At 34.5% G+C, this 17,392-nt stretch overlaps 1 protein-coding gene across 15 annotated transcripts in view; it reads right to left on the bottom strand.

Annotated features, from left to right (window-relative positions):
* LOC134528075 (zinc finger matrin-type protein 4-like) overlaps positions 1-17,392 on the bottom strand; it is a 70,625-nt gene that overhangs the window by 19,336 nt on the left and 33,897 nt on the right. For 8 of the 15 annotated variants that reach the window (XM_063361309.1, XM_063361313.1, XM_063361320.1 and 5 more), the window contains 2 exons: positions 9,361-9,488; positions 1,143-1,190 (listed from right to left, as the gene is read on the bottom strand). The exons of 2 other annotated variants lie outside the window; for them this stretch is intronic. In XM_063361309.1, coding sequence (XP_063217379.1) covers positions 1,143-1,190; positions 9,361-9,488 — 176 coding nt within the window. Of the gene's footprint in view, positions 1-1,142; positions 1,191-8,672; positions 8,749-9,360; positions 9,489-17,392 lie in introns of those variants that run through there. 5 more of the 15 variants (XM_063361324.1, XM_063361317.1, XM_063361314.1 and 2 more) reach the window with 4 other exon arrangements.

Below are 17,392 nucleotides of genomic sequence, written 5' to 3'. Positions count from 1 at the left end.
CACACCACTAGCCATCCACCACGGGACTCAATCGCCAGTGGGATTGTCCAAGATTATCCAAAGTGGAAAACGTAGTGGATGTTACTAGAAAGTCTTCTTCAAGCTATTCTGATCTCCTTCCACCGATTCCCTTGCAGGGCCTTATCAAGTCACCTTGTTTGGGACGGTAATTACTCACGAGCCCCCGGTTCAGAAGGCAGTTTTCTGATTGGCAACACCCTGCCTCTGCAGGTGACATAATTATGCCTAAGCAGCCTGTTCTCCGACACACCAGGAAATTCCTATCACTTCCACCTACTCTGCGCCAGACCTGCCAACTGCCTATTTCAATTATACACTACTTAAAAAACATAATACAACCAGAATAATTTATCTCCTAGCCAGATTGTGCATACTAACACTCTATGGTAGAAATGTAACAAAATTTAAGTTTTCGACTACTTCTCGAAACACCATTATTATTTTCATGGCCAAGGCCTCAAGTCAACCCAGAAGCCAAGGAGTTTTTAATCACTGGCAATAAAAGCCTATCATCTAAAAAATAAGCATTTACACCATAATAGCTAATTGATAGTTAGGTAATTAGAGAAGAATCCAAGGAACGGGATTTACACTGGCCTTTGAACAGTAGTACCTTCAAAATGATCTTGTATGCTATCTGAAGTTTGTGTTTATAATTCAGTCTCAGATGCCAGCCAATCTCAAGCAGTTATCACGAAGGCAGTCCCAATAAAGATTGTATCAAGTTCCTTCCCTTGCAGTAAACACAGAATTTGAATATTCACGTTGTATAGTTGTAGGTAGTTGTATGCAGTCTACAAGGCAAATTTCACAGTTACTGAGGCTGGAAATAAGGATGTCTATACAGTTCACTAGAGATGTGATTTGAGACTAGCTTGTTTGCACTGCAAAGTGGCAGATACTCTTGAAATTCAATACCTATGCATCAAAACAAAACTGCTGAAACTAAATTCAAAAGCATGGTAGCTGTTTCATACGTAAATCAGCTTTCATGCAAAGGACACACATTTATTTAACACATGTGATGTTATTTTTAGCATGTTTACAAAGTCAAGTATCTGTTTTGTGAAGGACTGTAAAATATAGCTTACTCTTCAAAGGAATAAGAAGTTACAACTCACTGAGATTTTAAAGATGATTGAATATTCAGCATTGGATTCTGCCTTTCACTAAAAAATACACAAAACAAAACAAATTTTGTGATTTGCTACCACATAAAAGCTGACAAACACAAATCTCTGTGTCTTAAACAATGATGATTGACAGTCAGTTTTACTTCAGGCAAAATTTATTTGTGTTTTAAACTCAAAAAACTAAATTACAAAAATGACACTACGTACTTGCTGTTTAACATTACGGAAAACAAAAAGACAGTATTTTGCACATCAGAGATGCAACTATATGAGTACCTAAAACAGTCTTTCTTACCATGGTAGCAAGTACCGGTATTTATTATTTTCAAGTATAATTGTTACCATTACAATAATTATGCATACTTATTTAACAGAAATTAAGCAACAACATAAACCAAACAGTAACTGTTGGTCTGACATACACACACACACAAACACACAGCATTTTCTGGTGTAAAACACAATAATTTTAAGCAAGTTTGAAGAACTTAAAACTGAGTTATATGCAGGGGTGTATTCAATGGGGGAAATTCACCCCTTCCCCAACTACAACCCTGAAGAGCCGAAACTTGCAAAAAAATGGAATGCTGTTCATTAATACCAACGCTTATATCACAGGATATATTGGAAAAAAATATTTTGTATCATTAATGAGAAATTAATCTGTACCTTTTTCAAGGCATTTATCAACATGAAGTTAGCAACAATACTTGGTAACTTTACTGTAAATGGTGGAGTATATCTTTAATGAGAAGGTTATGCTTATTTTGAGGAATTTCTCAATATGAAGTTGTCAACACTGCTTGGTAACTGTAGTGTCCGAGATATTTTTGGGCGCTGTAAAAGTAAACAAACAGCAGGTTCATGGTAGTGAGTGTTGTTTTGGGAAACCATGTATTTTGTGAGCTATTTGATGCAAGGATAACTGCAGCATGGTTTCAAATACAAAAGAAAACAGACATTACATTATTTATAATACATAGTCTCCTTCCTAGGTTCCAATATTCTCGGTAGCATAGTGGAGAAGCGTGGTTGTGAAATTTAAGGGCTAATTTATTATGTGGTTCAAACCTCATCACAAGAAAATTTTCACTTTTTTTTTTTTTAAATAATAGATTACAAGATTATATAAATTTGGCTTTAAGCAAATATGTATTAATGCATTTTCTTTGTGTAGCCCTATCTAATTGCTATAATATTGTTAAATACATAGCTCAATCCACTGGCTTGATTACTTCATTATTCCATTTTCATACATTTTACAGAAGTCAGGAAGAATGTTTTACAGTCACATATCAAGGTAACATTTTTTAATTAAATTTTATTGGGAAGGAGGGAGGTCTCCAAGCATTTAAGACATACTTTGAGTATTTTAGTATTTCTAGGTTACCTAGATTTTATAATTAGGTATTGGAAGCAATCCAGGTGAACAATTATTTTTTTAGTGAATAAGTTTAAATTTCTCTAAGTTTATTTGTCCAAGACCTTTTTAATGCCCCAAGTGTTGCATCTACTTGATCTGAATTGTTTTTAAAAATAATAAAATTAGCTTTCTAAAAATATTTAATTTTTAGTTTAATAATTTTGAATTATGTTTGCATGTTGGTATCATCAATATGTTTATCCTTTATTGAATATTCTATGCCCGGGTTTCCATAAGCAGAGTTTTGTCAATATTGTTCTATGTTTTAGGAAATAAGTCCCTGACTTCTATATCTGGTAATGTTTTTTGTGATTATCTGAAGGGCACTGGTTCACCTCCCCCCTTCCCAAGACTCATCTCTGGATATGCCCCTCCTTACATGACAAGTTGTTTTATGTGACAGTATTTATGCAGCTGTTACTTGGAGTATGGATACAGCCAAAATGAGGAGAGAGAATGAAGAGGAGCTATTATTACAATCCTTTCTTTCGTCTCGCTATGTCGAACCTTTGCTACATGGTGACATCTAACCATAATGCAAGCAAGTCAGTAATACACATACATACAAAAAAAACTTGTTCTTTTATCTACATACACATAGAATGTTCGCAAATTGCAGGAAATAAATTTAATGAGTATCAGAGAACACCAAAAACAATTTAAAAAAAAGAAGAAGATATATGACCAGAAACATTATCCTTCAAACTTACAGGCACAAAAGGTACCAATAGCCCAGTCAACGAAGACAAAATAGGGGAAATAATTCGTGTAGTCGCAAATTTTTGTACAGTGGTAGGGGGGAGACCCATGAACAACATACTAAAAATCCTGACCGGTGGGTTGTGAGCGGGGGGGTGGGGGAGTGTTTAACTGTCATTTGTTCGCGTTTTTCTTGAATAAATCGAATTCCATGGCCTCTAGCGAAAACACACTTACCTATATACAAAATGAAAGTATATAAAATTTACTACATAAAAGGTCTAATTAATTTTTCTATAGGGTGTATAGTTTGCGATCTGCAAGGAATATAAAATCCGAATTATTAAAAAAAAAAAAGTTTGAATGGTAAAAAAATATTTTTTTATGAAAAAATAAATTTAGAAATATTAGAAAGAATGACATAGACACTTATTAAAAAAAACTAATATTACCTTAAATGTGTATACCTACATTTCAAACACACAAATATGAATCATCATAGTTTTATAGATCGAGTAATTGTGCACCATGGAGCATGGAATGCCAGCTTTTCTGCATCCACATCGTCCCCCACACCCAGTAGAACATCGGCAAAATATGCTTTTCAATATCGCTTCAGATGCTACTTTTTCTTGGGTTGTTACTGGGGTGAGCAATCCATCCTCTCCTCGGTTCCATCCCCACTCGGTCGGGGATACAGGGTTGTTGAGCCATTGCTAAATCTAGAAGTAAGTAACCATGCCGCTGTAAATTGCAAGAAATAGTGCTATAAAAAGCATTATATACAATTAAGTTATTAGTAAAATAACATACCTATAAGTTAACTCTGAAAGAGTGTTGGTGCGCAGCTCCTGTAGTTGGTGGCAGTGAGGCGAGGTCTGGTTTTGGCTTCGTTGATGATTTTAGGAATGCAGCATAACGGAGTTTGTTCAGATCTTTCTTATCTGCAGTCGCTTGGTAAATTTCTAAAAACATCATCTCTCCAGCCTGTGCAACCTTTTCTGCTGGTGTTGAGGGGCTAGTGAAAATGTCGGATATTGTCTTAATATTGTCTTACTAAACAACTTAATCATTCCACCTTTGCTTTTGTTGTAAATGGCGGAGGTGTTGTCACACCCGCTAAAAGCACGGAGAAGAAGAATTGTTTCTGCAAAAGGAAGTTGTTGGAGCTTGTTTATTAAAAACAATTTTGATTCCACCTTTCCTCTGCCAGGCTTCGTGAAGTATACATTACTCCCTGGTCATGCAAAAGCAATGAGTAAAACAATCAAGTCGACATCTTCCCCTATTATTGTGACAGTGGGGTGTAAGGAAGCTTTCTCTAATCCACATCTCACTATAGTGCCATCAGCATCCCCTGTAGCAACTACTGTTTCTATTCCCGTTGCTGTCATTTTTTCACTGACAAGTTTTATGAGCCTGGTTTTGTTCTTTTCGTTTGCAAGAAAATGTTCTTGTTGAACAGTGACATTCATGTTTTCATTAAAATTAATATCACGTGAGGTTTTTGTGAGGCTTCTGCTCTTCTGCTCTGCTCGCTTTGTACTGTTGATGTCACCATAACCATCGAAAACCACAGTACAGTTTTCACCATAATGCTTCAGTACATAGGGTATGTATTGATTGCAAAGAACAGAAATCTTGGTACCCGAATTCCATTTCATGCGAGGAAGGAGGAAGCCTCCATCTACTACATTAGTGGTCTTTCTTTTATCATGAGTTGCATAAAAATCCTCTGGAAAAGCATCATAAAAAGAAGACTTCTTTCCTTTTCTCATTCCCCCTTCATTAAAGAGTGGCAATGGGAATGGAGATATAATTCAAATTCCATAAGCTGTACAACATCTTCATCACTCTTTTTTGTAATGGCAAATCTTTGGAAAATTGTCAAAGGGTCTACAGTCACGGTGTCACCATTAACATTAATTGTATTGCTCATATTAGCCAATGACAACACAACATTCTTTTTGGACTTATTTATGTCACCAAAATTACAGCCTATCAATCTTTTCATGGTACCAGTACCGATTTCTGTGGCTTGATGACTATTTATCTTTGAGTTTCCGATTATGCCTGTCGATAGAGATATAAGTGAATTAATTTTTGTAAAAGGATAATGGTCATTGAACCAGCCATAAATCTTTGCCCTGTCTTGTCCAGCCCTATTTTGCCGTGATTCCCGGAAATCAAACATGCTGCTCCCTACTTGAAAAAGTCATGCCAGCAAACTCCTCTAATGACAAGCAGATGGTGGTTGCTCCAGGGGACCCAGCGACCCACTTCGCTAGAACAGAATCAGTTATTACTCTTCCTCGTGTCATACCACCTGAGCTTTTAAAGGAGCGCATTAGTGTCTGCTCTATGGTCATGTCTGACCAAACCCCTGCCCAACGTGAATCAGTTCGATTTATAGTGAAATAACCCTTATCTGAAAAATCTTTGAACACATTTTGGTGACTAGTTATCAGTGCTAACATGTCTTGCACATAGAGGTGGGCACATTTTGCATATTGAAAATGACCACTTGCATGGAAGAATGATATCATGCTCTGAACACAGGACAAGTGGCCATTCCAATCACCACGGCGCTCAGAATCTATGAACTTTTTCATCAATGAAACCATGTTAAAATACTGCACCCACAAAGCAGCAGTAGGACCGTTTTCCTTGACACGCTCTAGCTTTTTCTTGAATTTATTTAAAACTGACGCTAAGCAAGAATCACCCTCAACCTTTTGTACAGTAAGATCTTCCACATTGATCAAAATGCTGATAATCTCTTTCTTTTCTTCTTCTGAAATACTGGCTTCTTCCCGAATGATTCGAGTTAAAACTGCTTGAACGAGTAAATGTCCCCGAACGGCTCTGCTGTAAGCACGCCCAGTTAAGATCTTGTCAACTGAATTTGGAGTATAAACTAGGCTTAACACTTCTTTCAGTCCAGACCATGTCATTGTGTGACCAATGCACCCCACGAAGGACATGAGTGTATGAAATTCTCCCAATCTCACACAAATAATACCTGACTGTATTTCTCGTGCCTTTATTTACAATGGTTGGTCGAAAGTAACAAAACAAATCGTGGCACCTTGCTGCTGGCTATCATTGGAAGCATACTGTTGTGCTGTGTACACTGTGTTGTAGTCACTTGGTGGTGAATTAATGAATGGCAGGAAAGTTACTGTACTTCTTTCGCCATTAATTGTATTACTGACAAACTGCATAAATCCCTTTCATTCCGGTATTGTGGGCAGTTCTGGAGTGGGTTGCACTGAGTGGATCCACTTACAACACCTCCACAGCATATCTTGCAAAGTTGGTGCAAATATGTCGGTTGGAATAGGATTGAGAATGTTTAAGTCAAGAACAGTAATCTGCCGTAATGCATTGTTTGTCCGATGATCAAAGGTCTGAAGTTCCATAACACCTAGGTGGCCTACTTCTGTGGCAGAGGGAGCCGATTTGAGCCTCTGGACCTCTTCAGATGGTGGGACAGCTGAGGCAGGTGTGATGCATTTGATGCCTCCCATGCTATGAAAAGTATTCCAGCCATTGATTGTGGAGACATTGAAATCTGCATTCTCGCAACACTTTGGCCCGACCCCGGAAAATAACTGTCAACAGGACATGAAATGTTTTGTGATGGTAGGGACGGGAAAATGGAAGGGGGTAGACGCACAAAGGACAGTGGTGCTTGACCTTATTCCAACCCCCCTTCCTGCCCCAAGCGTCCTTCCTCGTACACACCCTCAAACCCCCCTCTGCATATAACAAAAAAAAAAAAGTATCCACTACTTAATTTAGATGTTGTACATACATTTAATATTCAGTCTGAACCCACAAAATTTAACATTAAAAATTAATTTTGTATAATTCAAACACATTTGTTTAATAATTCGGATTTTATATTCCCTGCAGCTCGAAAACTATACATCCTAGAGAAACATTGATTAGAACTTTTTTGTGGTAAATTTTATGTTCTTTAATTTTGTATACAAACATGTTTTCGCTAGAGGCCGTGGTTTTTGATTTATTCATGAAAAACGTAAACAAATGACAGTTAAATGATCCCCCACCCCCCCCGCTCGCAACCCACCGGTCAGGATTTTTAGTATGTTGTTCATGGGTCTTTCCCCTACCACTGTACAAAAATTTGCGACTACACGAATTATTTCACCTATTTGAGATTTTTTGGCATTCGTTGACTGGGCTACAAACTAATTGAATTTCGTGGGCTTTAGATGACTATTCCACTGGCTGAGAGGACGCGAGAGCACAGTGAATGATGTTCCAACGCTCAGCGGAAAGTACGCGTGTGCACACAAAAGCACGCGCACACAGATCTAAGCTAGAGAGAAAAAGATAGAAGGAGATAGAGAAAGAAATAGATATACAGAATGGCTACTTTTTTTGACAAAACAAATTCCAGGTCTTCCTCAAAATTTTCTAAGAATTATCATGAAATTTTACTACAAGCCATTTGGTTACATCAGAGCTAATAAAACCTAACCAACAAACAGTCTGATACTTTGAGTGCTATGACATAATTTTACATCTCACAATTTCTTTTGAGAAATGGGACTTAATGTTACGTTCATTATTTAAAAATACCTTCCCTTGGCTAGTAACACGTTTACTGTGTTACTAGTTACTAGGGAAAGTTCTTTGTTTGTTTTAGTGTGCAATTCAACCTCTAGATCGCTTAGAAATTGAAATACTGGTGCCAGAGAATTGATTGGAGAGTTTTAATTTTGAAGTTTTGGTCTGATAGCATTTTCAATCAAAACATAACTCTAAACAAATACCTAATCTTTTAAATATTAAATTTAATGAATGTAATTTATTTTAACATGACATTAGTAATTTAATAAAAAAAAAAGAATGGAAAATGTTTTTTTTTTATCTTCCAACTGTTATTAGTTAAACAATTTTACATTACAAATTTATAACATTTTTTAAACACAGAAATACTTAACAGATTTATTTTATTTTTCTGAAAAGTTAGACATGCTTATTACAAATCATCATATTGAAAAAATGTATTATGTATCAGCCAAAACGAAACTGTTTTGGAGAAATTGGATCATGGAACATTTAAGTATCATATTTGTTCAGTAATATGCTACCTTTTTAAATACACAGATTTCATAACAAATAAAAACAATAACACCATAATCTCCTGTTTTAAAACCGAAATTGGCCTGAAAATAAAACCATAAAATCTTGTCTCTAGCTATTAGGTATGAGCCGGGGTGAGCTGGCTATACTGAGAGGCCAACCAAAATAACACAGTGTGCACCATTTGCTTGAATAAATCCAGGTCCACACTCGCATATCCCCATATTGTATCATTGCATCAATCCAGTGATTCAAAGTAGGTTATTTCTGTCTCTTACCCGTACTTCATGTACTGTATCCTTCGTCCAGTGAATGATGGAGGATGTTGAAAACTTCAATGGCTGTGGCCGCATCCATTTATCTTCGTTATGCATTGAAGTAAAAAACATTGTGTTACTGTGGATGTCAGAAATAATTAATGTCAATAGAGAAATTTACAGTAGGTCAATTCTGTTGGCGGAAATAAATTTATAATACATAACTGAATGGAATATACAAAATCCTCTCAAGGATGCATCCATCAGATTTTCAGAACTCAAATTTTTTGGGCTGAAAATTATGCCTGCTGTTTATCACCACCGTAAAGTACAGAGTGTAACGTCAACACTGGATATGTTGGCAAAGATACAATACAAGTGTGTACCCAGCTTATGATGGCCATGTTTGCACTTAAGTGGCTAGTACTTAGAACTTCTGATAGTATGCACAGGCACGATAAAAATACAAACTTTCAAAGGGGTGAGTAGTACTCACAGGAACTTAACATTATATGTATAAATAATAAAATCTCATTTTTTCATAATAATTAAATCATCATTTACACAATATCCAAAAATACAAGCTTGTTTGGGTACATGATGGCAACTAACAAAAGTCTACTTACTAAAATTAAATCATTATTTACATGAGACACGGAAATAAATGCTTGTTTGGGTACATGATGGCAACTAAAAAAGGCCTACTTACTAAAATTTCAAGGCTGTGTTGTGTAAACGCCCAGAGTAATGTTGCTCAGCAACTACCATAGATGTAAACATAATTTTGCACATGGTACAGAACTGTTCATTGCATCCCGGTGGCAGTCTAGTATTTCGCTGTAACAAACCGTTCATTGCACAATTAATTTTACAATTATACTATACAACAAATTAAGCATCCATTTATACATTACACAAATTAAATTTTTATCTGAAAGGCCAAATAACCAACTAAAATTTTTACATTGAATGTAAATAAATAGGTAGGGGCCGGAAAAATTATCATCTTGCTATAGATGCTATTTTTTTTGCTAATTTATCCTTTAGATGCTATTTATTACAAATTTCCAACCTAAAAGCTGTTTTAGATAATTTTCTAATTAAATGTTTTCTTTCAGCTAATTAATTAAAAATATAATTCATTTGTAAAAATAACCTTTATGAAATGCCACAAAACTGCTAAATATTTTTTTTCACAGTTTTCAAAATTGTTGTATAAAATGTATTGTTTCACACCTATAGAGCATCCCACTCTTAGATTGCAGTGTGGAAGTAAATGGACACATTCTCTCTCTCTAACACATGCTGATTGCCGTTAGCGCTGTCCTTGTTTCTTCGTGCGTTGTTGCCAAACATGAAACGAAACTAAAATTTTAATTTTTGGACCAAGCTTTTTTTCATATTGTATAGCATCGAAATATACGCACCAGGCAATGCTTATTTTGAATACTTAACAATATTTTAAGTGTCCAAAAAATTAAAAAACATAAATTATTCACTGCGAACTGTTTTGAAGTATTCCGAGATGTTTCACATCAAAAAATAATAACCTACATGTGTATTTCATTCAGATTTTTTTTAATAATAAATTAATGCCTTAGGACGCCACCGAACAAATGTTAAGACAAAAACTGTACAGGTTTCACTTAAATAATTTTTTTAATATATTGAAATGCATTTTCTCACAAACTGACACATCAAAAAGTTGACCAGCGGAAAACTTTTTTTCTATTAAAGATAGATGGGGGACGAAAGCGTGAAAAATGTTCACAATGAATTGAATTAGTTTTTAAAAGCAGCTCTATCTCAATTGCTTCTACAGTTTCCGTGGAAATAGCTGTTAAAGATGTGTCTTATCAGTACAAGAGCGCGCTGCAATAGAGGTTTCTCTCACAAGCTGCCGTCGTAAGAGGAAACAGGGTCGTGTGTTTAGATAAGTGGGGTTCTGTCCTGCAAGCAATTTCAAATACATGGCTTCCTTAGTCAACCATGTATTTCCTTAGACACGCATTTCTGAAAACCAGCCTGCCAGTTAGTATCGCGTCTCGCGACGAAGCAACGCGTTGTGTCCAGTGACTCGTTACAGTTCTAATTTTGACAAATTATATATTAACATACGTGATATTATTTTCTACATTTATTTTTATTACTTACATATAAAATATGGAAGATAGAACACCGAAAAGAAATTATATCGGTAGGCTACGCGGGAGGGAGCGCAAGATTGTGTTGAATGTATTTGAGTAGTTTTCAAAAAATATGAGTGTGTGCAATGCAATTAAGGAAGCTTACCATTCTTCTGGTCAGCTCTGTGCTACTCTTATGGAAGGGGTATCAACATTGGTCAGCGGTAGCGATAGTGATTAAAAGGTATGTGATATTATTAATTTCTTAATCAAGTTAACGTTACATTTATCGTATAAATTCCCATGAATGAAATGTGTGTGAACAGATTCTTGTTGTAAGTAAAAGTTAAAAAAAAAAATTCCTTATCGGCACAGCCTAAAGGCGCAGGAAGATTTTGATGATTATATTTCTTTACATTAGAACAAAACGGGATTTTTATATCCTTACACCCATATTTTCTTCTTCCCCTTGCAGTAATGGTTGTTACAAAAATATTTTAATCGAATCTTGAACATAATATGTAAAATGTATGAAATAAATACGAAGGAATTTAATTGCAATCATGGTACAAAATTTTGAATTATTTTTCTATCCTTCTCAACACCAAGCATCTTATCAAACATTGTTTTAGACAAAGTTTTGGAAAATAATTATGATATTTACAAACAATTTAAACAGATTTGATAAGGTGTCTACTAAGGCAGTTACGTTTTTTTTTGTCCGGTGAAAATATTTTTCGAACCCATGCAGTTATGGCTGGTCGTATCAAAAATTTATTTCGAAAACATTTTTTGGCATTAGGTACTCCGAGTTATCATACGTTAAAAAGGATGCGATATTATTCATATTATGGGAGTTGTTGCGATTTTTCTGTTTTTAAAAAATCTTCCCCATTTCGACCCAATTGTTTGGATTTTTCCCATAACTTACTCGACCGAAAATTTCCATTACCGTATTTTATTTATCATTTTGAACATGACTTGTCCAAAAATACGGCACTTATTGCGCCCATGAAAATGTGATACACACACACACACACACATATATATATATGGGATTTTTAGAACATAAAAGAAAACTATAAGAAATTTTCGTCTACAATAGGTAGTTTTTATTTTAAATTTACATAAAAGTGGCATTATTACAATTTTATTTGTGTAATAGTATAAAATATTATAAATTACGATATGGTTTCTTAAAATGCTTCTTGTTCGATCCGAATTACAAAGACACACATCTCCTGAAAGTCGTAATGTGTTAGAGATTTGGCAACAGCGCGCGCCATAAGCCGTGTACTGCAATCTAAGAGTGGGACGGGCTATAGAAAGAAACATTCCTGTCATGTAGACTTTCAGTGACCTGACTCACCTCATGTTCGTACTTTGCAGATTATCTATATAATTAAATTACTTTAATCATCTAATCACTTCAGTTAATACACAACTACAACACATCAACCTTCTTTGCCACAGATTTTCTCATTTCCACATATGAAAGAAATATGGTTGGCTAATAAAATGGAAACATGGCGCAGGGTTCGCTGGACTGTTGGAGAATTCCGCATGTCTGCGCTAGTGGTACTGTTCAGGTGGCAAGGAGCGCTCGTATCTCCGTCTCTCTAGCACGTGGGACCTCTTTTTCTATTAGGTTTGGGCATTCCCTGGTAAGATAATCTCCCAAGTCCCGTGACAGAAAGGGGGCGGGCTGCCATGTTGCCCTGCGTATAATGTAATATTGTGTAGTAAACCTCCAATTTAGTTGGCAAAGAAAGCGCAAAAGTATAGTTCAGGGCATTAATGTCTGGTAAAAGGTGTAATGTTTTATTTGCCGGCTTCTATAATTGGTGAACTAGAGTAGTAATACAGGAAAGCACCAGTACAACGAACTTCAGTTAAACGAACACTTCACTTAACCGAACTCATTGTTTGGTCCCGCCAAAAACGTATATAATAACCTTGAATTTTATTTCATCTTAACGAATTTTACGACGGTCCGTTTCTTCGTGAAACAAAAATATTCACTTGAACGAACAACCTTGAGGCAAATTATGAAAAAAATTACCATCCAAAAACTTGTTCTTTATTTTTAATTTTCTTATTCAAACGTAACAGCGTGTACGTAAACAAAAACAATAACGGAACTAGTATGTGTGCGCACGTACTATCGAAATTAGTAGATTAATTCTCGTGTTTTGAAATAATATTGGAATGGTATTACGTCCGTTGTACGATACAACTAGTACATATTCTCAGATTTTTCGTTTTTTGTCTACTTACATTACGATAATTTTTGTACGGTACTTTGGCTAACCTGTGTTTTAATTTATTTTTTGAAAGTCATTTTTTCATCACAGTCCATAGTGTTTTTGTCGTGTCTACAGGCGTGAAATTTTTTTTACGTTTTTCAATAGTGTTGTGTTCTTCAGTGCCGGTTGTAGAAATGAAGCGTGTGACAGAACAAAAGTGTATATGGGGGAGAAAAAAAATAACGCAATTCATCAAAACTTTCGACCTAAGACCTAACTATTCAAAAGAATGACGATGCTTGTCGTCTTCAAATGTTTTGGAACACCATGCGTTTTGTAATGTATGCACGTGTGACTTTTCGATTGCACACGTTGGAAGGGATGACTGTAGAGGGCACATTGAATTAAAGAAACATGCTGTGCTGTTACTATTTTCATAATGCACAGAAAGTTATGACTTATTTTAATGATATTATTATTTATGAAAACTTATTATATTGACTGTTATTATTATTATGAAATTTTATTATTTAATTTGTATATTGTTCGCCCGCAAAAGTTATTTAAATATATTTTTTATTAATTATGTATATCTACGAGAGCTATGCTCTATGACCTGAAATGGACTTATATGGACAGCCAATTGAGTATACCCCTCTAAGGACTAATGAACTTAACGAATAAACGATGATTTTATTCGGGGTATTACTTAAAGAAATTTTCATTGTTGGAAATTTTCGTTTTAAATTTACCGCATTTTTGTGTTTTCAATTGTATTAATGAGTGTTATTTACGGTATTTATATTGTAAATTACGCTAACCGATTTTGGTTTCGGCCAATGAGAGGCCGTGTTTTAGATGTGAGGCGTCTAGAACGTCTTAATTAATAAGAATGGTTGTATGAAGGCGTCTGATGCCGACGCAAAGGCGCGAGGCCTATTTTAAATTTGAAATATAGCTAGCTAGATTATGCCATCCGACACTCAGGATGAGCTTAAACGACGTATAAATAAATAATATGTAAGTTTATAAGGGCATATTCTGACGGATATGTTATTAGGAGTGAAAATCTGTAAGTAAAGATCTTGCATTTTGTATCGCCCATAGACATACCCTGCTGTATGTAATTTCTTCGTGAATCACTTCGATTTGACTACAAACTGATTAGTTTTCACGTAAAAGGTGTCAATTATCCTGAACTACGTCATGAATTGTTATTTCCAAGATTTAAATTATTATTTTATTTTGTGATACCCAGAGGTGAAATGGGAGTACAAGTTTCGTGTCTCTACCATATAAACTGAGTTAAGCCAAGGCAAATACGAACCCAAATATAAACATAAATAGTAATCATACAAATTAATTGTGCTATGATTTCAAACATTTTTCTGTTATGTAAGAATGCGTCCGTAAAAATATCATTTGATTGATTTTCTGAACTTACACTAACGAACATTTGTGAACGATTCATGTGTGCTACGTATTTTCCTGATGTTTAATTTATATAAGCGCATATCCACGAGTCATGTTCAGTATCGTTAGGATTGTTTTTCTGTGATTTTTATCTAATTATATCAATATTGATTTTTATCTCTACACCTAGGTTAGTTGTCCCTGATGAATAGCAATTTTTATTATCAATAAAAACCTGAATTCTATCCCTATGTGTTGATACATGTTACCTAGCTGCCTGTGTCCAAGAGTGTGGGTTTTATGATAAATAACATTTTTTTTGCATGTTTCTAATGGTCAGAGTACAAGAGCATAACAGTACCATTGACACATATATATATGTATATATATATTTTGAAAAATAGTGACAGCCAGTGTATATCGTCCCGACAACACACACACAACAAAAGGGTCTATATATAAATAAACGAGTACTATTAATGGTACTGGCACCAGCAGTAAGAACACACCGAAAAAGTTTAGCAGCAGTATAGTATAATGCGGAATATTTTATAGTCATGACGAGCAATAAATCCATATCGTAGTTTTTTCGCTACATCTGAAGAAACGAAAGTAACTAACGCATAGTTATTGTTTACAAGTTCTGTTGTTTGTTTATAAGACAGTTCTTATCCAACCAGGATAAAAGAAGCAAATAAAAAGACAATTGTTCAAAAGTATAACTTTGCATACTTTGAATTGAAGGTTGAATATTTCCTGTAAAATTATTGACATTTCTTACATATTCAGATGATTGTATTGTTCAAATTGTTTTTTTTTTCTTTGATTCATTAATTTTCATTGTATTCATATGCATAGGCCTACATTTTTCATTTTTTTTTTGCATATTATTGTCCTTATTTTATCCTGTGTGTGTCATAATTCCTCAGGAAAAATTTATCGTGCATGATTTACATGTACTTTTTCCATATAATTGTCATTACTGATGGGTGTGATTTGAGGTTGGCAGCTCTGCCTACAATGTGTCTCCTGACCATAGACAAAGTATCAGCAGAGAGTATGTGAACAGGTTCTTCAAGCGGCCATACACTAATGACTGAGATACTGAACCTTAGTACACTTAAGGTGTTTCATGTGTTTATCGGTATACATATTTATAACAATGCTTATGTTTCAGTATAAAGAACTTCAGTATAACAAACTCAACTATTTTTTGGTCCCTTCATGTTCTTTATAGTGAAGCTTTCCTGTAAGTATGTTGGCAGCATTTTGAAGGTTGTTATATTTTCACATTTCTACGTAATGTATGAACATAAGTCACTATGTCAAGTACAACGTAAGTTTCGCCGTTTAGCACAATGATAGAAAACAAGATAAAGAAGATAGTACCTCAGCAAGGTTTTTAGAAAGTGTTTAGCTAAGCCATAACACACAAATTTAAACTTATTACTAAGTAGCCACCACAAAATACACAGAATGACTCACTAAGAAAATATTTTGTGGTGACAAAATAACTCTTGTTACATTGTGTTTTTATAGTCCAAATAAGTTATGGATATTCTATGTACATTTGTACATATTTGTAGGAATGAAACATGTTACAAAGATTTTTAGTTCTTAAAGTATTTTCCAGTTTACACATTTATTTTACCAATTCTGAGGGCCATAATCTATAGCCAAAACACCTAAAACCAATACCAAAACCAAAAATTATGATGACTCACTACACTGCGTAGTTGCTGTAAAAACAAGCGATGCTTATTCTTTGAGGTAACTAAAAAAAAGAACGTTCATTTTCGTAGTTGACTATTTCAGAACTATTGTAGAACTAAAAACAATATTTGCATGCCTTTCTTGATAAAAACAAAAAAATTATTAAATACTTATTTTGCTTGAAAAATAGTAGTGCATTATGATAGCAAACATTATGTTTCAGGTTTAATTCTTAGAATAATACACAAATCAATTGAATTAATTGAGTGGGGCTTATATTTTTAAGTTTTTTTTCGGATACAGGTAACTTGGCTGCACCATAGAGACATGGCAACATCACAAATCTTGCTGGTCGTGATAACTAGTGAAGAGAACTATATTCCAGAAAATCACCAAATGGGTAAAAGGTAACATTTGGGGGAATGCCAAGTACTGTTGTATTGCTGTGATTTACTCCACAATTCCTCTAAAGCAAACTGCAAGGTGACCAGTTAGGTAAGTTGTAGTAATACTTAAAAGGTTTTTAAGTTGTTATAACAAACACAGCATTAAATTTTAATTCTAAAACAGTTGTGAAAGTTTCATTTAAATAAAACAATTCATATAACAGAATAACCACTAGAACATTATTTTTCAGGCACAAAATGAAAAAAATGATTACAGTACAAACTATCCAATTAAAATAATTCAAATTTCCCCACATAAGTCACTTCTGGTGCCGAGGTTCAGGATGCAGAAAACCACAGAGGTCGTTAAGTGACATAATAATGCAGTGTGTGTAGTTTTTCTACTAAACTGTTCTCAGGGTCAAAATGGGTGAGTAAAATACAACACAGCAGCACATCATGCTGTGAGGAGTCTTGCCAGTAAAATTAAAATGGCTACATACACAAAAATTTTAGTAGGGAACTTCTTTTGTTCATAATTAAATTTCATACGCTATTTTTTTATGATGCACCATTTTTGAGATATGGTGTGAAATTGAGATATTTTGGGATGCTAGCTTCGGACTTTGATATTTCATCATTAGTATTTTATCAGTTCTCATAGTTATAATATGATGTTCCTCTATGTAATATGAAATGTCAATTGCTATTGCATAAAAAAATCACCAAGTTATTATTAAGATGAGAAACTCATACTATTGAAAATACTTGTAATATTTATTGAATATAGGCATTGGAAATTACGTAAGAGCATGTAATTTTTTTTTTACGAAAAACCTACAACACTCATTAGAAAA

This window comes from Bacillus rossius, chromosome 1, assembly GCF_032445375.1.
Source record: "Bacillus rossius redtenbacheri isolate Brsri chromosome 1, Brsri_v3, whole genome shotgun sequence".
Lineage (NCBI taxonomy): Eukaryota > Metazoa > Arthropoda > Insecta > Phasmatodea > Bacillidae > Bacillus > Bacillus rossius.
The sequence above is the reverse complement of the archived record's forward strand: the minus strand, read 5'-3'. Positions and strand labels throughout refer to the sequence as shown.